We start from the raw sequence: 27535 nt of genomic DNA, 5'->3' as shown, positions 1-27535 counted from the left end.
AGGATGAAACTATGTGACCCTAAGCAAGGAACTAGAAATTCTAAATTTGCGTTGACCTCAGCTGTGGATTTCAGAGTTGGATTATTGGGAGCACTTCATTAAGTTTAGACCAAAAACAAAATGTGTGGACAAATAAAGGAGAAGAAGAAGAAAACACATTCATTGAGTGTATTCATTTCCTTGAACCTACTACTGGTAGGAGCCACAAAACAGGGCCAGGTTGTCCTGGTTGATGTCTTGGGCAATGTGCAGGCGGTAGGTCTGGATCAGCTCCTGGTTTTCTGTCAGCTCATCCTGAAAAACAGATTACTTACACTAATACAAATAAAACTAAATACATTTTACGGTTCCTTGCACTACATTAATCATACCCCTTGAAATGTTGCACATGTTGCCACCCTCAGCATCATGCTGCCACTACCATGTTTCACTGTGGTGTGTTCAGGGTGATGTGCAGGTTTAAGTTTGTAGATTTTTACATTGTCGTAACAAATTGTATTCTTGTCCTGCTAGTGTGCCCTAAAGTAATCACACCCACTGTGTGCACGCAATTAAACGGTCCAATTGTAGAACAATTTCCGTTTCACCCACTTTGTTAAAACGGAATATTCCAGTGAGGGGCTTACGCCCAGCTTGTCGCCTTTATTTTACAAGAAAAAACCACATTCTATAAACGAGTGTTTTATAAATATGAGTGATTGAGCTCTGACTGCCAGAGCAGCTTGATGCTTTATATTCAGTTGCTCTCACTTGCTTCAAGTTTTAATAAACTGTTTGAGTGTTCTCATCGTTTGGTCATTTTCTAATTTAAAAATACGTTTTTTTCCACCACAACATGCAGGCCAAAAAGTTCACATTTGGTTTCATGTGATCAAAGAAACGTCTTCCACGTGTTTGCTTCGTCCACCACATGTCTTGTTGCAAACAGCAAACATGACTCCTTTTAGCTTTGCGTGGCCACTCTTCCATAAAGGCCAGATTTGTACAGAACAGTGTAATTGATGCTGCAAGCCCACCTCATATTTCACTACGCCAGAAAAAAGGTTAAAAATGTTAAGAACAAGCTGCAAGAACAGAATGATGTCATTTAGTTATCGCACCCCTGGTAGAGACAACTACTTTCTCTGTTCTTGAGGAGTATATAAAAGTTGTCTTGTCAACAGATCCTCCCACCTGAGCTGCGGATCTCTGCAGCTTCACTTTTCAGATTAATACTTTTTAAAAAATAAAACCATGTCCAGGTTTTCTTTGGCGTCACAATTATGCATTACTTTGGGATGGTCGAACACAAAAACCCCCAATAAAATGAATCATAGAAATGTAAAATATACCACAAAGTACAGGAAGTCATATATAACAACTGTGCAGGGAGGTGAATGCATTTGCATTGTTGATTCACTTGAGCAGCTGCATATTTTTGTATAGTGGGGTCATTTATAGCACTGTTAGATGAGTGTTTGCTTTTAGCAGGTCATGATCTACCTCTCTACATGTTAAAGACATTACTAGCAAATATCTGGTACAACAAGATAGATAAAACTTCTGGCTTCTAGAGAAAAAGCCTCCTGCACTCCAGGTGCTGCCTCACTGCGTCAGTGATAAACAGAAGCATCAAGAGAAACCACAGTAAGTACTCACAGTGCTGAAGTGGTGAGCCATGACGATATCCACCAAGTTACTGGTCCATCCAGACAGCTACACACAGCCAGCAGAGACAGGTCATTGTAACATGCATATTATCACTTTGTTAGTGTGTTTTTACACTTTCTTAGAGATCCACTTTTTGTACTCAGAGCACAAATACACAGAAAAGCACCATTTAGCTTGTGCGACAATAATAAACAGCATGAATGGCTGAGTCATAACTTAAATGTACTTCATTAAACAACAAACACTGCCTACTGTGTGTTTTAGCGTGAGTGTCCTATAAGAAAGTGTGGCTTAAGAAGGTCATATATTAATGTGAGGTCTGTTGGAAGAACAGCCCTTCAGAAGATTGTATCAGCCCCATCTAATGCGTCTGAAACTCAGCATGATGAGGGAATAAATGATATTTTTTGTTGTACTTGATTAGTAAATATTTTAATTCTGGTTACAAATCAACTCTGTATTTATCATATATTGAGAACATTTTGCTTGAATTTCAAACAAAATGTCTTTCCAGGTTCTCTGGTGAAGTTGGAGAACTGACCTTCGAAGCTGCCCAATCAATCCATCCTTCTGCACACGGGTCGACGTTGATCAGAACCAGTCCTTCAACAAGGCTGGGGTTGTTCAGCTGGAAAGGACAGGATTAAAGTGATTGTAGTGCACTAGGCCTCGTATTTTAGAGAGAGAAAGTTTGAATCATTAAACAAATGAATTTCTATCAACCTTTCACCGTATCTCAAAGCAGATAGGTCATTTCAAAAAGCACCTTTCTGACACAAAAAGAGTCTTTGGAGCCATGCCACGCCTTTCTAAATGGGAAAAATACTAACATGTATGGAGGATGACATCTCGTCTGCGACTACGGAGCACCGCTGTTTATTCCTGTAAAACCGATTGTTTTCTTAAAAAAGAAAAAGGCCTTTATGATGGGAAAAAATTCTAATGAAAGTGTGGCCACTTATTGGCAGCACAAAAAGCACTCTTACTTTCCTCAAAGACCCTACGATTTCCTCTCACCCAATAAGCATAGAAGCAGTGAATGGAAGCAGCTAAAAGTCCCACTTTATCTCTCTGTTAGAAACACCAAGATTATTAAACAGGGGAAAACTAGATTTCAAAGATAGGAACAACCAATAGGCAATTGAGGGACAAGCACACAACACAGTTCATGCCATGGCATGCAAAAGTTGTTCTAGTAGTGAGTCAGCAGCCAGACCACTGAGATAACAGCTGATGTTCTTTATGGGCACAAAGTTTCTAATATAAGAAAATGTGAAGTTCTTCTTTTGTATGCGTCTTCCATCAGCCTGTGGATAACATTAAATATATCATTGGGCTCTTCATTTCCCCTGCATGTTTACCTACAATAAAAGCTGCTGGTGTAACAGCATTTTTCTTACCGTCTAAGATCAATAAATGAGGTAACATATGACTGTAGCTATAATCTTATTGTATTTAAGTATTTGAATTTCTCACCCATTTACTACGTGTGTAGTATTAAATTAAAAGCTGAAAAACAACATGTGAGAAGACTGCCGTAATTTTGCATAGAGGTAAACCCTCCTGAATAAAACGTGTACTGATAAGGTGGGTCTTCCAGCTGCTGTCCACTCACTTCTACCATGTTCTACACAACCAGTACAAAGCACTCCAATATAAAGTAGGTTATTCTGGTGACAATGGTTGGATGCCTGCACGTGGACATCATGGTAAAAATGCTGGTCAAAACCAAAACAGAAATTGCAATGTCTAACCTGAATGCTGCTAGACTTTTTATTACAAGCAGTCATTCTGAGACAAAATATCTCCTGAATACATCACTATATAAATCATTGCCCCAAAAGCTCACATTTAAGCTGGAGGCTTTGCTATGACTATGTTTATTTTAGGAGGCTATTTGAGGAAAATAAATTCATTTCTATTTTTTTTCAAGTAAATGTGTGTTAATCTGGGCATGGGAACAAGAAGCAAACAGCAAAAAATCAGAATTATATGTTTAAATGTTTGAAAGCAAACAGTTACAAAATGAAGACACTGATAAAACCCATGAAGAAGTAAAGCACATCTGTTGGTTTAAATGAAGATCTGAAAGCTCAAGTGCTGGGACTCTAAATGAAGGCTTAAAATTGCCTGGAGGCAGAGAGAGTCTGTCTGGGGAAATACAGGATCTATCTTGCTCAATATCGAGTGGATGCTGCAGATGCTGCTTTCGGCCAAATACAAAACGCAGAGCAGTGTGAGCCACTCTGTCCATCCCAGGTAAACATATTTTCTTTCCAACCTGTTAAGGCAAACATGTTTCCAAATCAAGGTTTCCATTTTTTTCCCCACTTTTAAACAAGCACCGACTGTCCTGAGAGAGACTGTTGCTATTCTTAGATCTCTGCACTTCCCTATATTACCATCCTCTCTTTTCATTATTCATCTGTCAGTACTTCCTCACTCCTCCAGAGCTTTCTGCTAGATTGTGCTAATTTTAACTTGACTTAAGTTAGCACAGAAACCAGGCGTACTAAAAAGGAGGGAATCTTAAAGGTGATTCATCATGGGTGAATAGCACCATAACAGCAACCTGATGCCCTGTGTAGGTTTGATAAGAGGATGTAATGTTTAATGTGTAACAAGCCGTTTGGTCTGAAAACCTCAGGTGAGACAGCAGGTTGTGCTCAAAGCTAAATCAAAAGTATCAATGCGGAGGACTCACTGCAAAGCGGGTGAGGACGTAAGCTCCTGCTCCTACACCGATGCCGATCACACTGTTGACCCTACAGAAACAAGAGGTTACTGTAGCATTCAAGATACAAAACATCCAAACACTTGCACCACACCATTAATCAGCCAACAACAGGGAAGACGCTCACTTCAGCTGAGTCATCACAGAAGGCAGCATTTCAGCCAGCTCGTCCATGGTAGGGTAATGGTATCTGCAGACAGATGAGAGGCAGTGTAAGTTGTAAACAGACATTTTTAGTGTCTTGCAAAATTATTCATACACTTAGATCTTTTTTTTTTAAACATCATGTCATGTTACAGCCATCAACCTCAATGTATTTTATTTGGATTTTGAATAACTGAAAAGTGGATTGAAACTGATACATGGTTTTTAACTGGCTATTCTGACATATGAATATGTAAACCAGTCCTCTGCAGCTCAGGCTGTATGTTGAGGACAAGTTTGCACATGTGGAATCAGTTTACTAACTTGGATTATATTTAGGGGCATTAGAGTAAAGGACGCTCAATACAAATGCTTGCAACATATTGTAAAGACTCTTTTTTTAAATCATGTTTCTCCACTTCTCAGCTATGCACCACTTTGTCTTGGTCTATAATATAAAACCCTAATAAAATACACCGAATATTAATGTGACAGTATTTCAAACAGTTATTGGAATATGAATAGTTTCTGAAGGCAGTTTACTTATCTTTCAGTTAATCAGAGAAAATAAGTTTATTATAAATTTACAAATTGAAGGAGGTTCATTCTTGAAAAATATGAATGACAGACCAGCGAAAATGTTTCATTAGTAAATGAACCCGCTGTGACGCTCACCCACTGGGGAAGGGAGGCGCACCCTCCTGCTGGCCGGGTGCATCCACATGGACCACAGCAAAGTGCTGGGTGATCTCCTGCATGTCCTCGTAGTTGAACAGGGTGTTGAAGCAAGACTTGTCTAAAAAAAGACCAGATGGACACATCCGACAAGTTAAAAAGCAAACCCCGTCATCTATCCTGGAGGGTAGGACATCAGTGAACACGTTTAGGCTGACTCACGGTTGAGCCCGATGTCGTGATAGGTGAGGATGACGGGTCTGTTGCCCTTGGGAACGCCTCTCATCGTCACATGGAGAACACCGTGTGGAGTCTCAACATCATGCTCCTGCAACCAAGGAGAGGAGAAATGAGCTCTGGATGAAAGGAACAACACCTCGAGGGGTGCAAACAGTCAAGACTTTCTTTCAGATTTAAACAATAATTCTAGAAAAACAACTCCGTCTGCAGCAAGGTTACAACAGAAGTCCCCCAGACGTTCATGTTGCCTGTGGATGAACCTACCACACAAACCGCTGCCGGGTTGTTTCTCTAACCCAAATGGTGGGTTTACTTTGCTGGGACAAAAACTGTGACCCCAGTTTGTTGGGTTAGAGAAGAGACATTCTTCACAGACCACCATTTTGAACTATACAACTACCTGACGAGACTTCACTGAATGAAGGAAGAAATGTTAGGATGTCAGTGGGTTGTGTTAAAGGCTTTAGCTCACACTAGAGAACCAGGTTGTTTGTGCTAGTTAGTACAAGCTAGTGCTAACCATGGCCAAACAATCAAACCTTTAATACAGACAAGGCAAGAAACTGAATTTATTTCCTGCAGGTGTGTTTCAACATATTTTTTGGTTTTATATGTACTGCTTTCATAATTGATTTAATTTTTGGAGTTTTGATCACATATGCACTAAGGAGAACAAAGATCTGATTCAGTCTAAACATAGTTATAAGGTATCGATTTTGACATTGAAATTTAGTTGCCAACCCATTAAAATAGAAATTGAACTGGAAAACAAAAGTAATACATTTTACCTCAAATATTATTAATTTAGTAATCAAGGTTATCAGTTATACTTTTCAATCTACTGCTTGGTTGTACTGACCCAGACTGGTTTGTTTTTACCACTGTGCTGGCAACCTAAGCAAGGTAGGAAACATCCCTCCAAACATGGACACAAAGGTCCAAGACTGAACCAAACTTTTCAACTTACATCACTATTAATTTAGACATGAAAACTGGGAAAACCCTAAATCACTACACCATATTCTTTTTCAGTAATGACTTTAGGAAATTTGTCCTTCATAGTCTGAATCATTGTCACGTTTTTTAAAACCTCCCCAGTCCGTTACTTTTTCTGCTGGTTTGGATCAGAAGGTGCAGTGGGTTCATTTTGCTGCCCTCACATTTCTGACATTTTTCTCTTGGATGTTAAAAAATGCATTTCAACACTTGTTTTGTCTTAAACATAAATAACATAAACCCAAGTATAGAGCAAAAGAAAATATCCAGCTAAATGAAGAGTTAAAACACCAGGTTGTTTAAGGCTTTTTACTCGCATGTTAATGATCAGGTTTTCTGTGTCTGTAGTATCTGCTTTCATTGGCATCTTTATTTGGTCAAGTCTAATGTTGGAGTACAACAACTCGGTTACAAATTCTGCTTGATAAATGTATTCTCATAACTTTATAGAATAGGAAATTAGTACACCTTAAACAGATTACCCAGATAGTTATATTAGCACTAATACTGTCAATGTTTAGGACCAGTTATTTTTTTTATTGCGTTTTTTTCCCTTTAATATAATCTATGACCGTTTATGTGTGTGTGTGTGTTTGTTAATGTGCCTCTGGATGTTTTTTAAATGATAAATTTCAGTAAAAGCAGCCAGATATTTCTTTTTTATCTTTAAATTAAGATGATCTCACCAGGTGATTTGATTCATCATTGGCAGCGACAATAAGCAAGTTCTAACAAACTCATTCATAAAGTCTGAGTCCAAAAGGACACACTCAAGTGTTTACAAATCGGGTATGCAGAGCATGCATCTTTTAGGTTCTGAGCCCTCGAAGACACAAAGCGGTGAAAAGGGCAGGCTGCACAACCCTTTTCATTTGGCAAAATAAGCAACAGTATTGTTCAGGACACTGAAACTGCTTTCACCGGGATGACTCTGCAAAAATGTCGGCATCATGTGCTTTAGCCCAATGGCTTTGCAGAAAGAAATTAAATTTAAAGAGAGCACGCCTGCGTTTTTCTCTCTTATTTCTTCATCATCAACTGGGAAGCCCCACGTTTGTGTCAGATGAGGAAAAATGTGACTTAAGGATGCCAAAAAAAGTGCTAAACAAAGAATCAACGCATCAACAGTGTTCATGTAATTCAGCGAGATGTTAAGAAGTGACGCAGCAATTTCCCGGGCCTCCCTGTGATTCACAGAATCATCATATCCCGACAACCAAACAGATGTCTCAAGGTCAGCATGAAGCGATCCTGCAAGCAACACTCTGCATGATGCAGCTCCATACATCTGAGGGCGTGTGAGCCGCACAGAGCGGCGAGTGGGGCCCATCAGCCGCCCCGGTCCCAAGGCCCACTGGTCATCAATAATGAAGAGAAAAAGCCTGAGTGAACTAGAAACCCACGTTAAGGACAACAGATCGTAAGCCAGCGTGATTCTGACTGCGTGGCTCTGCTGGCTCGTGGACTCCTAGCAGCATTTAGAGAATATGTGAAGCACATGTGTTGTGAACACTTCAGATTAGATGGAGGCTAATCCTGAAGGCAGTGGCTGCTGTAATCAATTGGATCTGCTGTGTATAACGGACACAGCAACACAGGAGGAAAGGAGATGATCCTGACTGTGACGGACAGAGATGACTTGACCGTAAAGATGGGACACCTTAGTGATACATTGAGAAAAAGAATCAGCTGATTGTTGGTCAGAGCTGATCAAGGGAAAATTATCTTTACATTAGAGTGGGAGTCAAACAGAGATAAGCTTTCACACCAAAGATTAAAGATGCAGTGTGGTATTAGAAATTTGTGGCAAATGAACCAATACTGAACATGATCCATCATTATGAGATCAAATAAACCCTGAGGGAGGATTCCTGCCTTCATGCGAAGCCTTTGCACATGGTGTGGCAAAACAACGGGTTATAGATGGAAAAACTGTCTCCACGGCCACGTTGCTGCAGAATGCTCATTTCTAAACAAGGACAGAGTCAAGGACAAGTACACAAATCTTCTGCTGTGTGTGAATGTTTGTGTAGCAGAAAGAGCAGGAACATGCACCGCACCGCTGATATGAAACGAAAAGGTCCGTGGGAGGAACCAGGGTGAAGATGGGATAGACGGATCAAGAGACAGCCGGGAAGTAGATGGGAGGAAATAGAGCGTGAAAGCAGTGGGAGAGACAAGAGACAAGAGGCTAACTGTGGCTTAAAACAGAAGGAGTGCATCACTTTCATTTCTCATGTCATTTCCAGCAGTAACCCAGCTCTAATGTAGAAGAGGAATGAAGAAGGAAGGGAGACAAAGAGATTTCTATCTGGCTTAAAGTGCTATTGATTCATGCTTCAAGTCTCTCATCACGTTTCTGAACACAAACATGTATGTTTGTACTAGAGATGAACTGATCAGCCTGTACCTGGCTGATTTTCTTTGAGGCAGGACTGGCATTGCCCTGAAGGCGGTGACCGCTGTAATTATCTGGACCTGCTCTGTAGAACGTACACAGCAACACAAGAGGACAGGAGCACATCCTCGCAGCGAAGGAGTTAAATGTCTTTAGGGATGGACCAATCCAGCTTTTCCTGGCCGACACGGATTTAAAATAATTTTTAGGTCTGGCTAGTCGATTCTAACAAATTCAGACATTTTTTTTCTTCTTCTAATACTTTATAAAAAAAAAAAAAGAAAAACAAATGTGCTGCAGGTTCCTTGGTAGAGGAAACAGTTTCTAATCCCACATTTAATAAAGGAATCACATAATAATCCCGATCCTGTTAGCATTTACGTGCAAAAACAGATTTTGCCATATTTGACCTGCTAGGAGTATTGCCGGACTCTACTTTCTCTCACCAATCTCCCAGAGAGATTAAGACAACATTTAAACGCCTGTTTCCGTTCCAACATCATGATGTCTCCAGAGTTCTCCCTGAGCTTTACGATCTCCGTCATTAAGATCCAGGTTGACTGTGGCAGTCCATCTAACAGGTCAATAGGGATGGGAAATTATCCTTTATAAGGATAAAGAAAATTTAGATTCAGATTTTAACCTTTGCTGTTCAAACTACTTCTCCACATTCTATATTTTAAAATATAAATGAAATCATTAGCAATTTTTAAAGAAATTATAAGTGTAATTCCATATCTCCCATTCCTACTGGTCAAATATATTATTGACAAGTGAAGTTTGAATGCATGGAATGTCCTTTGGGAAATTGTCCACACTGATATTGGAATGACACTTGTGATTCAGCACATTGAGCTATAGGAGGAAAAAACATGAGGCTGGACTAAGCTGGGAAACGAAGGACACTGATATCTACTCCTGCCTGCTTTAGGTGGATTGTAGGAATATCAGGCATATTTCTTTGCTTGAAACAGAAGTATCAGTATGTTCCTGGGTTACAAAAAGGTTAGAAATGATTCTTTGCTCAAACAGAACTATAGTGACTGAGGTGGGGTGCAAAATAGAGATACCATGCTCATCATCTTTCCGCAATGCCTCGGTCATCAATACCTTTTCCTCGTCCAGCTAGGAACAACATCAACCCCAGGTATGAACCACTGAACGGTTGCATGCAGACACAAACAAACATCCATGTGTTCTGTGCCTATTCTAAAGGGATATGGTGGTCCTCCCCTCCTGCAGCCCCCATGATACACTTATGTGGCACATCGCAGCAGTGTGCTGGAGCTACAAACCCAATGACTCTGCAGGGAAGGGGGAGCAGCAGAGGTTTTTAATGTGTTGCTGCCACAGTGTGTGTTGGGGTGAATGACCTCCCTCCCTTTGCCTCTTTTTAGTGATGGATGAATAGGGAACACAATGCAGGAGTGCACTTTAGACTGATAGCAGAGCAAAACATGTTCTCCTACAGCAACACACATGTACCCTGCAACACAGTTTTCAAAATGCATCACCACACCCAGGGCAAGTTTATTCAGCACAGGCTGCACAAAAGGGCACTGTGCGACCTGTGGGTGCAAACACACCTAGCAAACGTTCACCTTGTTCTAGCAACTGCAATCCAGGACAGACCCAATGAGCTACTAACAGTTTGTCTTTTGAAAAAGTGCACAATAATGCCTCTCATCTGCTCTCCTCTAAAGACCCAACTAGGGGTTTAGACACGTTAGTCACTCACCGCATCATTCCCAGCATATGAAATCTGCTCCAGGTCCAGGACAGTTGACATGTTTTACCCACGCAAGGAGAGGCGTGTGTTATGCTATGTGGAAGCGTGTGCAGAGCAGCTTTTAAGATCTCCAAAAGGAGAAGGAGGAGGAAGAGGAGGGAGGCGGTGGTTTTGGTTGGATGGGAGGGATGTAGGGTGAGGCTGCCAGAGCAGCAGCAGCAGCGACAACGGAGGAAAAGAGAAAGACAGAACCGTGCGAGCAAGAACGACACGGGAAAACAACTTGAATGAAAACAGAAGGAGTGTGGAGGAGGGGAGGTGGATGAGATGCAGAAAGAGCAAGAGAGACGGGGAAGTGGTGGGAAAAAGAGCAGGAAAGGAGACGGACGAGGAGGAGAGTGAGACTGCGGATTGTGCTTGGTAGTCACAGTGCGTTCGTGTATTCAGCCAAGGCTGCATCTAATTGGACTGCAGAGGGTCAGGTGGGTGGTGGGAGAGGGTGGGTCTTCGAGGAGCATCAGGAGGAGGAGGAGGAAAACTGAGTGGAAGAGGGGTGAAGGGGTGCAAGGGATGCAAAAGCAGTCCAGGAATATTGAAAGGCTGCTGACATCATGTTTTTGATGAAGAGGAGAGGCAGGGAGGTGGCTGACTTTGACGGCTTGCCCTGCGTTGTTTTTAGCATCAGTAAAATGGCCGCTCATGGCCAAGGTTCCACAGTCGCTGCTGGGAGGGATGTGAATGACCTTAACTTTGAGACAAGAAATATCCCCCTGTGAATGGATGCATTTAGACCCACTTAATGACCTGCAAGTTAATTAGAATAACGCTATACTGAAAGGGAGTCGTTTAAACCAGATTTTACACGACACTGTTGTGCAGATGAATATACAAATAATTAATTCAACGAAGGCTTGACTTATGTTCCATTTGGACTAGAAAAAGGAAACAAGAAGCTATTTCATCTCCAGAACCTTAACCATGCATGATCAGGATTTTTGTCCTCTAAACTTCCTGCTTAGTCATCTGATCCAGATAGTTTATGGATCTCTCCTCTGTCCGTGTACGGCAGCTAGTAGGGCAGGGCGTCACGCCTCCGTCTGACACAGGCTGCTCACTTCAGCCAATCAGACACAGCGCAGAAGGTGAAATTTTAAAGGGCAAAAATGGGTTTTATTGGTCCGTCTGCATCTCAGCATGTTAGGTTGTATGACTGCAATTTCTACATATTCTCACAGTCCTGTCCCCTAGAGGGGGCTGTTTACATAAAGACAAAGCATCTACAGGTCCTTCTCAAAAAATTAGCATATTGTGATAAAGTTCATTATTTTCCATAATGTCATGATGAAAATGTAACATTCATATATTTTAGATTCATTGCACTCTAACTGAAATATTTCAGGTCTTTTATTGTCTTAATACGGATGATTTTGGCATACAGCTCATGAAAACCTAAAATTCCTATCTCACAAAATTAGCATATCATTAAAAGGGTCTCTAAACGAGCTATGAACCTAATCATCTGAATCAACGAGTTAACTCTAAACACCTGCAAAAGATTCCTGAGGCCTTTAAAACTCCCAGCCTGGTTCATCACTAAAAACCCCAATCATGGGTAAGACTGCCGACCTGACTGCTGTCCAGAAGGCCACTATTGACACCCTCAAGCAAGAGGGTAAGACACAGAAAGAAATTTCTGAATGAATAGGTTGTTCCCAGAATGCTGTATCAAGGCACCTCAGTGGGAAGTCTGTGGGAAGGAAAAAGTGTGGCAGAAAACGCTGCACAACGAGAAGAGGTGACCGGACCCTGAGGAAGATTGTGGAGAAGGGCCGATTCCAGACCTTGGGGGACCTGCGGAAGCAGTGGACTGAGTCTGGAGTAGAAACATCCAGAGCCACCGTGCACAGGTGTGTGCAGGAAATGGGCTACAGGTGCCGCATTCCCCAGGTCAAGCCACTTTTGAACCAGAAACAGCGGCAGAAGCGCCTGACCTGGGCTACAGAGAAGCAGCACTGGACTGTTGCTCAGTGGTCCAAAGTACTTTTTTCGGATGAAAGCAAATTCTGCATGTCATTCGGAAATCAAGGTGCCAGAGTCTGGAGGAAGACTGGGGAGAAGGAAATGCCAAAATGCCAGATGTCCAGTGTCAAGTACCCACAGTCAGTGATGGTCTGGGGTGCCGTGTCAGCTGCTGGTGTTGGTCCACTGTGTTTTATCAAGGGCAGGGTCAATGCAGCTAGCTATCAGGAGATTTTGGAGCACTTCATGCTTCCATCTGCTGAAAAGCTTTATGGAGATGAAGATTTCATTTTTCATCACGACCTGGCACCTGCTCACAGTGCCAAAACCACTGGTAAATGGTTTACTGACCATGGTATCACTGTGCTCAATTGGCCTGCCAACTCTCCTGACCTGAACCCCATAGAGAATCTGTGGGATATTGTGAAGAGAACGTTGAGAGACTCAAGACCCAACACTTTGGATGAGCTAAAGGCCGCTATCGAAGCATCCTGGGCCTCCATAAGACCTCAGCAGTGCCACAGGCTGATTGCCTCCATGCCACGCCGCATTGAAGCAGTCATTTCTGCAAAAGGATTCCCGACCAAGTATTGAGTGCATAACTGTACATGATTATTTGAAGGTTGACGTTTTTTGTATTAAAAACACTTTTCTTTTATTGGTCGGATGAAATATGCTAATTTTGTGAGATAGGAATTTTAGGTTTTCATGAGCTGTATGTCAAAATCATCTGTATTAAGACAATAAAAGACCTGAAATATTTCAGTTAGTGTGCAATGAATCTAAAATATATGAATGTTAAATTTTCATCATGACATTATGGAAAATAATGAACTTTATCACAATATGCTAATATTTTGAGAAGGACCTGTACATAAAATAGTCTGTCAGTGGCAGTTTTAACCATCTTGGAGAAAAGATATCAAACTGCAGCTGTGTTTCATGCAGGTGGTCAAACATTAAAGCAACCTTTCCTTATGTCACTTATAGTGTCCTACAGTGAGTCATCAGAGTCTTAGCATACCTCTGCAGTCTGACCTTTTATAGATGCACACAAAGCTTCTCAGGCTTGCATAAATCAATGCACTGGCTTCTAACTTTAAAATGGGATTTCACTTAAACTATTACACCTAACATTGGCTTTTATGTACATATACATATACACACACACACACGCGGTTTTGCAGGGCACTGTATAAAACCTGCACAACAGAAAGTCATCATGTGAGAGCAGATTCTCAATAAAACATGAAACAGGCTTATGCTGCCCTCTGCTGGGAACTTCTAAAGATTTAAACATGTTGAGGAGCCATCTGAGTAATGATGAAAGTGACGGTGCTCAAGGGCAAGATGCAAAATGATGTTAACTATGCAAACTCTATTAACTGTCAAATGTAATATTCATTTCTGAGTTAATACAAAAAAATACAGGTCATAAAAAAGACCTTTAGAAAACACCTCTGGGAAATGTAGCAAATGTATTTTTAGAGCAGATATAAAGGGCCCAGTCAGCTGTTTTAGCATATTTCAGTCCACGAGGCGACTCTTTATGCTGACACTTACATTTTAAATCACTGTGGATCACGTGGGTTTGACTCTAACCTCCGTCCTCTGTGTGTTTCACACAGTCACATGCTATTCATTATGGGGGCATATTAAACCACTATAGTCACAATGTACCTCATTTGAGTGCAAAACGCTGCACTGCCAATGGACAACCTGTGGGGGGAGCTTTAGGAGCAGGTGGAGTCATTTCCAGCAGCTGGGATGTCAGAGTTGCATATATGCTGACTTTTCCTTACTTTAGTATAATGTTTAAAATTAAACATCCTAATTTAAATTAACACACTCACTTATTTATACTGAAAAATCCCATCCAGCTGGTAGCACTATCCTGCACATGGCTCGCAAACTACCAAAAAGCTGCAAAAACATGCTGGTATGTGTGCAGATATACTGTTAGAAATGGTCCCACACATTACTGTTTTAGTTCAGCACATAGTCCAGAGATGGCTACCTTCAAACTAATAAACGTCATCGCTTTGCTGTCCTGATTTTTAAATATAAATGCAATAGAATTTAAAGAGTTATTTGAGTAAGGATTATATATGATTAATTTTCTGTGACTGCTGCCAAGGAATTAAGGTCAAATTTAAGCTTGCCTTTATGCCAGCGAGAGGAATTCTAGCACAGATTTTTCTGCACATTACAACTGCGTAACCTGAACTGAATAAATACATGAAAACGATGATTGGAGAGACGTTTAACACAATAAATGGGCAGTTGATTCACTGCAGGGCTATGTGAACATGACTGGATTTATAATACAGCACAAAGGAATGAGTCCTGAAGAATGTATACCATCTGTTCTACCTAAAGTACTTGTACTGTCATCCTTCCTGCAGCAGCTATGTTTAGGTCTGGAGGGATGATAGAATAAGGCGTGGCTTCAAAAAAAGAAAAAAGGTTGGGGGGGGGTTACCCCTTTACAGCCATGATTATCACTGAGCAGCAGTAGCGAGCTTTTACTGACACCTCCAACACTCATGAGCGAATTCATAAAGCTCAACCTAGATGCAAAGGCAGATCTGGTGCCGTTTACACTCATTTAAATGAAGCATTATGCATGTATAATAATTTATTTTAATGTAAATTATAGAAAGTGGAAATGATTTTGCATTCTCAACAACCAAAGTTATTTGTGTTGTACAGATGGCTTGCATAAAATAATCTGATGTTAGCTGGTGCAGCATTTATTAGATATCAAGTGTTACTCTAAGGAGACCCACAGGTGCACTCGCTCTACTACTGTAGCGATCAGAAAACTAGAGAAAAAGCAAAGGGGGAGCAAAAATTGATTTATCCATAAAAAGACAAACAAACCATATTTCTCCGACACTGAATCCTGCTGAGGAGGCTCAATGTTCAGACAGAGGGAGAGCAAACAAACTCAGAATAAAGCCGGGGGCTCCTCTAAAAGCATTACAGCATGCTCTCTGACCAAGGCATATGTGATGAAGAGGAGAGCAGCACTCACCTGGCAGTCGAAATCTTGAAAGTTCCGTGTGTTCTGCAAGAAAAGGAACAGAGGAAACTTAAATTGTGCAGATTTCTCATATTTGGGGCATCTGTGAGGTAAGCTGATTATAGTTCTAACTATGTTTGTGTAACATTCACACAGAAGCTGCATAAGCTGCAGGGCTTTATGAATCAGGGCATGATAAAAATCATCTGGCCTTCCTCAGGTTCTATTTCAACCTAACCACACGAAACACACTGTATTAAAAAACAAAACAAAGATGATTGCAAGTTCAAAGCTATGGGTGAAAAACTAAGTACACCCTTGCTTCTTCCTTGGGACTTTACAGGGATAAACACTTATTTAATTAAGATTAATTGCCACTATAAAAACGGCAATTTTGGCAGTCTGCTGCTCTGGACCATTCAGGTGTAGGTTAACAGGATGCCAAGCTGGAAAGACAACCACAATGACCTCAGAGAAGAAACTGTTGCTGCCCATCAATCTGGGAAGATTGAAAAATATCAGAGACAGTTGTCCGTTTTTCCAGAATGTGACGCCACAGCAAATTTCCCACAAGGTCAAACCCTGAGAAAACCAAGAACTTCATCTCAGACCCTACAGGCCTCAGTTAGCATGTTAAATATTAAAGTTCATGATTAACCTATTGGTAGTAATGCTAGAACACACATCATTTGGTGTTGCAGCAGATAGAACCAAAGCATATAGCACCAATGAACAAATTCTTTTCAGCTTCTGTTTATTCAGTCTTTGTACTCTGTTGACCTAAATGGTTAAAATTGGGACAGCAGCAGCTCAAATTTAAATCGAAATGATGATGCAAAGAGCAGAAAGGACGATTCAGGAGTTGAGTGTATTAAGGAGAGAGTCGGTCCCAGTAGGTGCGGACCTTGGCTTTGCAGAGAACAGTAAAAAAATATCTGCAGTAACACTGCAGATATTTATTATACACAAATAAAGCTTTACAAAGCACTGAAGGAAAGGAAAAAGCACATAACATGTTCTCCCCAACAGTACAGAAAATGTTTCTGGTAAACATAACAGATTACAGTCGAGTGGTTTAATTCTGTTGTTCCTGTTGGTAACGTTTTCATCCACCCTGCAGTTTCCTGAAACCAGAGTTGCCAGGCAGAGAAGTGAGAGTGGGCAGCAGACAGAGAAAACTGTACTGGGATTCGCACAAGGCATTACCAGTAGGGCGCTCATGGTTTTAGACACAGATATTGAAAACCAAGAAGTTCCTGTCATCTTCCCATAAACATATCGTATAAAGAAGAAAGTGGACTCTTTTCCATGGCTGCTTACTGAATTTCACACAGCTTGATACTTAGATACTGGTATTATACAACATAAATTTCTCTGTGTGTTGCAACAAAACAGACAGGAAGTCAGCACCAATAAAAAGCTCAACATAAAATCTCTTTGTCTATTTAGAGTCCATCCCTATAAGGGTTATCACAATACTAACATTTCACACTTGATACATTATCCTTATCACCATCCTTGGTTTTTTTCCCATTCATCTCCCTCATAGGTAAAATACATCTTAACAACACTTTTGCCATTGCCTTGTTGGCTGAAGAGGGCGGCGAAGCCCCTCCTCTGGATGTCCTTGCCAGGTTAGCAGAGTTTTAAACTTCCAGTGCCAGCTCACTGCTCTGGTTCTCAGCCATGATTGTTCAGATTAGCATCTGCAGGGATTGAATGGGCACAGAGATGATGTTTCTGCACCCCTGCTGTGTGAAGCTCTGCGACAACTTGGGGAGATAAAAATACATCCGATTTTGGCGCCAATGAGTATCTTTAAACAACTGATGTTTTAAGTATTGGCTATATCTAGACATATTATTACTGAAATATATGATTCTTACTTACTAGGCATTCATATTATTTTAAACAGCCCTAATCCGTAGAACCAGCAGCTGTTTTTGATATAAACCATATGGCTCACAGTTTCAGGGTCGTAAGCAGTTGCATATGAAAAAAAGATGCTTGTTTCCTTGCCCCTTCAATAGTGTTTAGGCCCCCCTGTGTGGTGCAGTGTTAACACTGTTTAAATAAAAATGTGGGTGTATCTGAATTGGGATCCAAACTACAGCTAGCTCAATCATGTGGTCAGCTCTAAAAATAAAACAAATATGGAGACCATTGTTTTGTTCTGTACATCGGGGATACATCCTAATAATTATAGGTAGAAGCCCACACAGTTGATATTCAATACACCTTGGATGTAGGAGAAGCGTATTGGCCATGCCTGCAGTTCACACTGATCATTTAGGTCCAATCATTTCTCCTTCATCAAAGTTGGTTGCTGAATCTTATTTTCCTGGTAAACTATGATCCTCCCCTTAAGCTGATTTTGATGAATGTTGATGAACTGACCACTAGGTGGAGTGAGAGGTCAGTGGCAATGTTATCCATTCAATGATGTTTCTAATGCATTTCTTCTCCTGTCACAAAGAATGACGAGGAATTTTCTCCCCCTCTGTCTTCACACCCAGCTGTAGAAGTGAGATCCCCTCAGATCGGATGTATAACAGCTCACTCCTCCTCTCTGAGGTGAGAGGAGTGATCTGCTGTCAGCTTTCTGGGAGAACAAAACTAAATCCTAGTCAGATAATCAGCTGCTGAGATGATGCTTCAGGGAGAAAGAGAGCAGAGAAGAGCTTTGATCTGCTATTTGGAGTTTTTCTTGCCTTCAGACATTCTCCTGCTGGTTTGTCGACCTTTGAATGAAATAAGAATAATTTCCTCCAGCTCTTCCTTTGATCTCATAGTTTATGTCCCTTTCTTCTCGTTCCGTGTAATTCCCTTCTCGGTTTGCTGGCTCTATACATTTCCCCCCTCAACATTTGAGCATATATGAATAATTCACTTTAAAGAACACAGCTGTAGAGTGTGCCGTTTATTAGCATATAGTTTTGCTTTGGAGCACTCCGGGAGACTCCACAACACATGGAGCCACATCTTGTGTTATCTCAGGAGCGCGTCTCGTGCCCGGGACATTAGCAGCTTGTTTCTGCCTCATTGTGACTCACCACTCACCTTGCTGGTCAGCAGTGGCTTGATCTCAGTCAGCTGTACGTCCTGCAGCTCATCCATCTTCCTGTTGCCGTCAACCTCTGTGCTTACTGAAAAAGATGAAGAAAATGTAACTAAAATTTGAAAATAAAACATTCAGGCAAGCGGAGCTGCGCTTAGGAAGCGTGCTGCATCGTTCTAACAACACTGTTTAGACCTGTTAGGCATTACATAACCATCTGGATGTGATTTTAAAGCTCCATCGTAAACACTCTGCACAAGATCCGGTGTGCAGTGGAACTAAATAAGATGAAGAGGCGTTTCTTATTGACGATCACAGCAAGTGGGGTATTTTTTTTTTAGAAGCTTGGCTGTAATAAAGTATAGATTTCCACTGAAGGATATCAAGAAATATGACGTTTTTAAATAGGGCACTGAAGAAAAAAAAAACTGCTAAGTGTGTTTTGTTTGTATTTGAATGGATGACATCACAACCAGCATAAGAATCGAGGGGGATCAGCTCGTAGCCTTAGAGCTGCAAGAGGATCAGTGAGCCATTTTGACTCCGATGGCTGTTGATTGTCATATAACCCTACGATGGAGGGTTATACGACAATCAACTGCTTATTTAAAGGTCAGCATCTTAAATGGATTTCCTGACTTTGACTAGGGCAGTTTAAAAATATGATTTAACAAGGGGGATAACCTTCACTATCTTTTCCCTTAATAATTGAAATAATAAATTGATGCGTTTTGTCTTGATATTAAAATGTGTTTTACGGACAGCACCGACCACACCATACGGTCCTTCAAAAAGATGAATCTCACAAAAACAAAATGAAAAATACAAACGGATACATTCCAAATAGTCACTGAAGCTTGTTTTTGGGTGGGTCCATTTCATCTTGATTAATATTTTACAAAAAAAGAGCAAAATAATTAGAAAACAATTACATAACATGTTCAATAAGTGATCATTTCTAAAGTGAGTTTGGTTGATTTTACAGGAAATGCTGACTAGTAGCTTTAAAAATATGCATAATGTTAAAGGAATTACAGATTATTAGCTAGTGTGTAACATTAAAATGAACAAAAAAAGAGTAATTAGCTTTATGCCTTAATGACTTTCAAAGCAGTTATTTAAACTTTCCTGCTACTTTACAAATTATTCAACGGTAGGTGTTTAAAATCCACATGACTCATTAGCATTCATGTCTCTGTTTGCTGGAACTTCATTCCTTTGTATCTTTACATCCCACATGTTAACGGGAAGCAATTTGGCACAGCTGTATAATGACAGCCGAGCCAAGGAGCACATCTTGAAGCAAAGGGCATCCTTCCAGCCCACACAGGTGTTGCTGCAGACATACACAAACAAACAAAGATGGACCCGGCCAGGTCCGACAAGATGCTCCAAAGTCTGCCTGATTTGTTCTCTCCTTGCAGGGAGCAGTTTGTCCTCACACATGATTATGGAACAAGAACAGTGACACCAAAATGCCCCCCCTCGCCCACATTTGCTGAGATGCTGCCTCTTCAGCCTGTTGTTGGCATTGAACAGCACATCTTAACTAAGGTTGACAGGGAAAGGTTTACATGCCACCTTGTTTAACTGGATTTAAACAGTCAATATGGCTCGTTCACAAAGCAGCTCTTAGTTGTTTCTTTTTAGAATGGAAAACAAACCAGATGACAGATTTGGTGCAATGATATTCAAGCAGGACCCTTGTGTACACTAATAACTGCAGCAACATTATCATATTATGCGTTATGATTGAAGTTAGCTTGAAGGTATTAAATGTATATTAAAAGGAAGTGGACAGTTTAAAAACATGACTGTTAGGTTAACTGGTGTTTCTAAATTGCACTTAGGTATGAATGTTGCCCAGTGATGGACTGATGACCTGAGCAGGGTTTTTTTTTTTGTTCTGTTTTTCTTTGTTTTCTTTTAAATTTATGGACTTGTACAGCATGGTTGTCAGTTTGTAAAGTGCTCTATAAATAAAGGTTGACTGATTGATTCAATGGCTGCTGGAGATAAACCCATTGACTGTGGGTGGGTGGATGGTTGGTTGAGTGGATGAATGGATTCTTTAATTAGAAATTTAAATACTTAAACTGTTTTTAATGGACTGCTGAGTGTGCAGAGGGTTCGTACCTTCATTTGATTAACAAGATATAAATTTACTATTACTAAGTATTGCCTGTTTAAGTCAACAAAAAACTAGAATACTCTCATTTGGTTGTTTATTTAAAGAAATTAATTAACTTGGGTAAAAATATATAAGAATTTTAATTTAGCAAATTTTGTTGAATAAATACATTTGAACTATTTGTTAGTGTCTTTTAGCCATTCTACTCAAAAATCATGCTTAAAATGTATCTCTATAAAATGTTTTCAAATTGTTTATCAGTTTTATTTGCTAACAGTATGTATTACCCGTGTGTAATAAACAGTACATATAAATGTACTTGTAAATTTAAATGTACTTATGCTACTAATTAAATGCTAACTCATTTTTATCATTGTTTGTCCGCCATGTTAAAAAGAAACAAAGAATAGTTTGTGATTAAGGAACTAAGCGTTGCTGAAATTGAATATATTTTTTAATCAATTTAACAAGGTAGCATTCGAATGGTCACTAAACTCAGAAACTTTATGGCACTTATAACAACCCATAAAGACCCATCTTACTGCCCTCTGCTGGAGACCATGGACAGCACACGACAATAACAGTTAACTGTGATACATCTTCATTTAAATGCTAATCTAAATGTTTAGGTAGGACGTCCTGACAAAATAAACTAAAAATAAAGCTGTTAAAATTTAATAATTATTGATCATTATATTTCAAAAATAACATGCTTAAATAAAATTCAAAATGTTTGAATGGTACCATTTACAGTAACACAAAATTCCTTTTTGAAGTGCACGAGATGTGGGAAATGCAGTCAGGCAGAAGAGACCAAACCAGCTGCAGGAACAGAAGAGAATCACTTCCTGAGTCCGAGCCAATCCTCTCTGAACGACTTTGAGCTGCTGGTGTCAAATAACTTTCAAGGTCAGCTACTGATGAGGCAACTTCCAGCAGGGCTCCTGCCGCCATGACGTCTTCGTTGACCTCAGGCTAAACGACATAGGTCCAAACACACATCTGCCTACTGACGGATTATTGGGGTCAGGGGTCGCTGTGCTCTGTCAACAGATTGCGCCTCACATGAAAACAACCAGCGAAGCAGATGGCCGGGAGGCAGCACAAGCTTTACATTATATCAAACAATCCGAAAAAAAAGCAGAGAAACATGGAAAGATCCAGTGCAGAAAGTCTTCAGCGATGAAAAAGGAGAAGTGAAAACATGGCTGGAAAAATCCCAGCTAACAAATCCGGCTCAAGTGTGGAAGTGAATAATATTTAGACAACTGAGCAAGGGGGAAAAAAGAAAACAAATATTCAGCATGCCTGGGCAGATTGAGCTTATTGGACGGATCAATCCAATACTTCCTCAGGCTGCCACGGAAAGTGGGATAGAGGCAAAGGCGGCTTTAATTGTAGCAGGCAAAACAGTAATTGAGATGTTAATGGGAGTTAAAGGTCAGGTCATGCTTGAAATGAGACACTGATTGGATGGCTTTTTCTGTCCCAACCCTACTAATGTCTTTTAGGGGGTTCCACAAGAATCCGTTCCCTCAAATCCCTCATTTTACAAATCCTCATTCTTCTTTTCTTGAAAAATATTCTGCTCTCTGCTGAAATCAAAGTATGACCGAATCAAACTTAAAACGCCATCATAATGCACCCGTTTTCTTCCCACTGCATGCCAGCTCTGCCGCTCAGCATGCACAGCTGTTGCCATAGAGACAAAGCTGGTTGCTGATGTTTATTCTAAACTGGGATAGACCCATGGGACAGATGTGAGGCAAGGAGACGAGCAATAGAAACGATGCTGCAGAAGCCGATGTTTTTATTTTAACAGTTCAGTTTATCTCCTCACAAACGACAATCCTGATCCCAATAAAATGTGACAGCAAAGCTCAGTGGAACTGGATCAGAACATTGCGGCAAGCCCGTGTCCCTGATGACAGCAGGGCAATCTATTTGCAAGCTGTGCAGCTTGCCCCACATTCACACCATACCATAAATGTGGAACAGGATGAAGGAGGGAGAACTGATCACGTACACCGAGACCCTCAAAGCTGGTATTGTTTCACTCATGCAAAATGCTTCTCTTTTACACCAGACTTGATTTGACTCAGCTGTTTTAAGGTGAGATTACACGTGGGCTCTCAGACTGCATCCCCTGTTCATCAAGTCCATTCCACTGCATGGCGCTTTGTTGCAAGGGGAGCCTCATCTCGGCTGTAAATATCAAGCCACGCAGCAAGGGGAGAGGAGGCTGCAGGGGGACAAAGACCTGTGTGCAAGGAAGACCTTCTGGGGGAGAAAAAGGTCAGTTTTCACAGTCAGCGATACCTGTGAGAGACAGGCTGTTTTTGCAGACAAGCTGAAATCTATCAGTTTTATATATAGGCAACACGTTTAATATAGCATCTTCTCTATACTGTCTGTACTGAGCAAAGTGTCTGCTCTCTAAAAGCTAAACACATTTATGTCTTGGGATGATGGCACAGAGGGAGATGGTTCTGTTGTTTGAAAGAGGCACATTTGGGAACACCTAAAAAGCAAAAACTTTAGTGCTTTTGTAATGGTAGGGCAACAAATATCAATAAATTAGATTGAGATCTTATAGACCAACACAAAGAAACTGTAGAGCGGATTGTAAACGTATGTTTTTACAAATTTTCTTTACACAAATATGTGACACCTTTACACCAACACGCCTAAATAAAATCATGCAACCAAGTGCATTTAGAAGGCACCTAATTAGTCTACATGGGTGTCGACCTAAGAGTGGCGGGACTGAGGGCACCGATGAAACAACCCCCCTATTTCCATGAGCTCAACTTTGGCCGGCTCCACTCCTCTCAGCCCGTTTCGTCACCATTTCCACTACTGGCTCTTCCAGCCCGGTACTGGCTTTCTTGGAAGCAGGACCGAAATCTGACGTGAGCAGACTGCTGTTCACTGATCGGCCGTGAGCCGTTTGTCAGCGGCATGAGAAAGAGTTCGCCGATGTAGCAGAGAGAATGACAAGCCATGGATTTTACCTCACAATGCAGTGAAGGGGAAAAGATCATAAAACGCGAGTGACTACTAAAATATTAAGAACCACAATGGCCGGCAACCCGAAAACATGGCGGTGGTTTGAAATCACCGTTGGAGGACGACGTTTATTTTAGTGTGCATGTTGGAACTTAAAACTTATCATGTTTGGTAAACTCACACTGAACCATAAGACAGTATGGGTTACTAGTGGCACAACACACAAAGCAGACAGCTGGAGGCGGGGCTTCAAACCATAACTCCAGCCGTCAGTGGGTCAATGGAAACAAGAGGCATAAAAAATCTGCAGTTTGCCACAAACCATGCTGGGGACAGAGCAAACATGTGGAAGAAAGTGCTGTGGTCAGAGGGCACCAAGCATTCAACATTTTTGGCCTACAGTAAACACAGTATGTGTGATGAAAAACGAACACTGCTAACACAGAACCACAACACAACATCCCCATGGTGAAAAATAGCAGTGGCAGCATTACGTCGGGGGAAATTATTTATCAGTGGAGAGAAGGAAGCTAGACACAGATACAATTGTGGAAGACGGCTTATTGGAGGGTGCAACAGACCAGCAGGACCATGACCCTAATCATACAGCCGGAACTACAACGTAATGGTTTACATCAAAGGACGTTCATGTACTAGAATGGCCCAGTCAAAATCCAGACCTAAATCCAATTAATAATCTAGGGCAAGACTTGAAAATGCATGTTTACAGACACTTTGAATCCAATGTCTCTGTGTTTGAGCTGTTTTGCAAAGAAGAATGGGCCAACATTTTCTGAATTTTGAAAATAATTGTATCATTTGCCTTCTACTTTCAAATTATACACTACGTAACATTGGTCTATCACATAAAATCTGACAAAATGCTTTTAAGTGTGGCCGTTTTACGCGACAAAATGTGAAAACATTTAATAGGAATCACTACTTTTGTAAAGTACTGTAGATGCTGGCTGAGGAGAGATGTCCCTTAAGGTGAAAAGGCTAAAACTAAAGAGTCATGATCCAGATCACGTACTCGAGACAAATCTATTCTCTACCAGTAAGCGTCTATCTGCCACATCAGCAGGCAGCCCAGAGTGACTGATGAGCACATCTCTTCCTCCTCTTCTTTCATTTCCACCCTTTCAGGTCATCAGGAGCCCTGTATGTACCACTGACCCATTTTTAGCCTCCTCAATTAGCCGCCATCCCTGTTTGTTGCCATGGCGACAGTGACTGCAGGTTTCCTTGACGCCATTATGGATGCGCTTTGGCTGTGACCTCTCTGATTTCAGGTTCACAGCAGAGACCGTCGCCTGCCTGAGCACCCTGACTTAGCCACAATGATGTTAAGCTAAACTCCTGAATGCAAACTGCTGCCCATTCCATGGAAAGGGGATTAGAGTGGGAACGGTGGGAGTGGTTGAGTGAGAGGCTGCAGTTAGACTCAGTCTGCCAGGTGACTGATGCATTCACTTGAGAAAACAGTTTGGAATAGACCCATCAGACAGATCATCAACATAATAAATTAGAATTCCTATGATTTATTTAATGTATTTCCAGAAGCTTGTTGCATGAAGGAAATAGTTTATATCCTTCATGCAACATAGCTTCACTAGAAGACTGCTTTGGAGTTTTGCATTTTGGGAGTTTCTTGCTCCTAAGATGTGCATAAATGTACATAAATCTCACAGAGGTTAATGCAGCAAGCTTTGAAACTTACAAATATCCACAATGAAAACATTTTTCTAACTGCATAGCACTCAGAGTTGTCAGGTTGTTACTTGTTGGTACCATTATCCGTTATGGTCCCCAAGAATAAGGACTGAAAAACGTTTCAGTCAGTCAGTCAGTCATTTTCTACCGCTTATTCCATAGTGGGTCGCGGGGAAGCTGGTGCCCATCTCCAGCAGTCATTAAAGGTGAAATTTTTACTAAGTTTGAAAATCGAAAAAGGTTTAAAATATTCCAGAATTAGCCACATCTTTAAATATTGATTGCTCAGGGTATCAGACCTCCAATGTGAATACATACTCTTGCTCAAATGAATGACTACATGTTTTTAAAAGCAGTAATGTGAACATGGCCTCAGTCGTGGATTGTGTCATAAGCAGTTAGACGGAAAAGCACTAAGTGGTGGTCTCTCTAGGGGTACATAACGTTGTTTTAAGAAAAAAAAAAGTCAATTTATTTGTTTAATCGGCTGTCCAGCGTGACTTATTAAAGATGTTACCCAAAGTCCGCCTCTAATTGATTAGGTTTGATCAACCCTGTGTGATATCCCCTGCCCCAGACGCATGTGCTGAGTTGCATAAGACCGAACCAGAACTATTTAGGAAGGCAGAGATGCCAGTAACACACACACGTCAGATTTAATTACATTAAATGTTTTTGTTTGCATTTTCAAAACATTACATTCATTTATTTTTGTGTAAAAGGTCCTGTGTGATTTTGTTTCACTTTTCCTCCTCGCATCGGACATGTGCTGAGCATCACCTGGCTTCCCGTCGTATCCGAAGTCTGGAACCTCTAGACATTAAAGGCCCAGTGCCAGAAGAGACCAGTACCACCTGCCTGTCTCAGAGTGACCTCCGGGCAGACAGAACAGCTTTGAAGGGAGAAGCCATCCATTCTCAAATGCGCCTTTTCCACTGGCTCGATTTGGCCCTACGAGAATTCACTCGGCCCGAAGAAGAAATCAGAAGGTTTCTGCTGAGATAATGCATGGAAAATGTAATAAAACTCAAAAGTGATAAATATTAAGGACCACATTTCCTGGAGCGGGTCAAACCGAAATATAATTTGACTATTTACAAACCATAAACCAGGCTGAATGAAAAGAAAAAGGACATGTCAGCCTTTTGAACTATACGCAGGCAGGTCACTGTATTTAATAACATCCTGAATGAGCTGATCAGACATAAGGCAGCAGAGCAGCCGCCCATAATCAGACTGCCTTTATCGGATCTCATGGGAGGAAGCCTCCGCTGAATCCATGGAGCATGAATATCCAATATCCAACCTAAAAATAACTTCACCGTTGTCAAAAGTTCACAGTTTTGAGCTTCAAGGTCCTGGTCCTCATTATTTCCACAGCTGTGACAAAAACGTCCTCATAAAGCCCAAAATATTAACTTCTTCGGGCAAACTTTGGAGCTTCACCAGTCCAGACAGCAGCTTGTCTCCTTTCTGCTTCTCCTGAACAACGACCCCCGCCAAAACACCTAACAATCCTTTGTTTAATAATAATATTAATAATAATAGTACACGAATAGACAATAGTTTGATTAATACATTTCATCCTGTATTTGAATACAACGCCTCATTGATTCTTCTTATAATGTTTATCTGAAGTGTTGATTAATCATAGTTAATTCTAAATAAACCCACTGTCTGCACAGTCAGATGGAAACCTATTGTATGATTACAGGGCTGTGCTAAACACAGCAGGCCTCAGTTTACCATAAATATTACCTTTGCATGCTTTGTTTCTATCTCATGCCCATCATGTTTAGGGAGGCATGGAGGCATTTATTGACCCATCTTAATGGGCTTCGTCATTTACAGGGAGAAGTAGCCTGCTCTGTCTCTGTGTGCAAAATTAGTCCAACAACAGCTCAATTTTAGAAAAACAAGCATGTTTGTTTTGAACAGGACCCCCAGTCCTCACTCAGTATCCACCCACAGCTTCTCATCACAAAGGAAAAACAACACAGCACACATTCCTGCA

General features: G+C 40.9%; 1 protein-coding gene across 4 annotated transcripts in view; it reads right to left on the bottom strand.

Annotated features, from left to right (window-relative positions):
• Positions 1-27535, bottom strand: part of ndrg3a (ndrg family member 3a) — a 50358-nt gene that overhangs the window by 5904 nt on the left and 16919 nt on the right. For 3 of the 4 annotated variants that reach the window (XM_047346881.1, XM_047346880.1, XM_047346882.1), the window contains 9 exons: positions 18671-18756; positions 15623-15655; positions 5426-5531; positions 5204-5324; positions 4512-4574; positions 4355-4415; positions 2192-2278; positions 1639-1695; positions 191-294 (listed from right to left, as the gene is read on the bottom strand). In XM_047346881.1, the coding sequence (XP_047202837.1) occupies positions 191-294; positions 1639-1695; positions 2192-2278; positions 4355-4415; positions 4512-4574; positions 5204-5324; positions 5426-5531; positions 15623-15655; positions 18671-18727 (689 nt within the window). In that variant the 5' untranslated portion in view covers positions 18728-18756. Of the gene's footprint in view, positions 1-190; positions 295-1638; positions 1696-2191; positions 2279-4354; positions 4416-4511; positions 4575-5203; positions 5325-5425; positions 5532-10575; positions 10986-15622; positions 15656-18670; positions 18757-27535 lie in introns of those variants that run through there. The other variant, XM_047346883.1, reaches the window with a different exon arrangement.

The sequence above is a fragment of the Girardinichthys multiradiatus genome, chromosome 20, assembly GCF_021462225.1.
Source record: "Girardinichthys multiradiatus isolate DD_20200921_A chromosome 20, DD_fGirMul_XY1, whole genome shotgun sequence".
Taxonomy (NCBI): Eukaryota; Metazoa; Chordata; class Actinopteri; order Cyprinodontiformes; family Goodeidae; genus Girardinichthys; species Girardinichthys multiradiatus.
The sequence above is the reverse complement of the archived record's forward strand: the minus strand, read 5'-3'. Positions and strand labels throughout refer to the sequence as shown.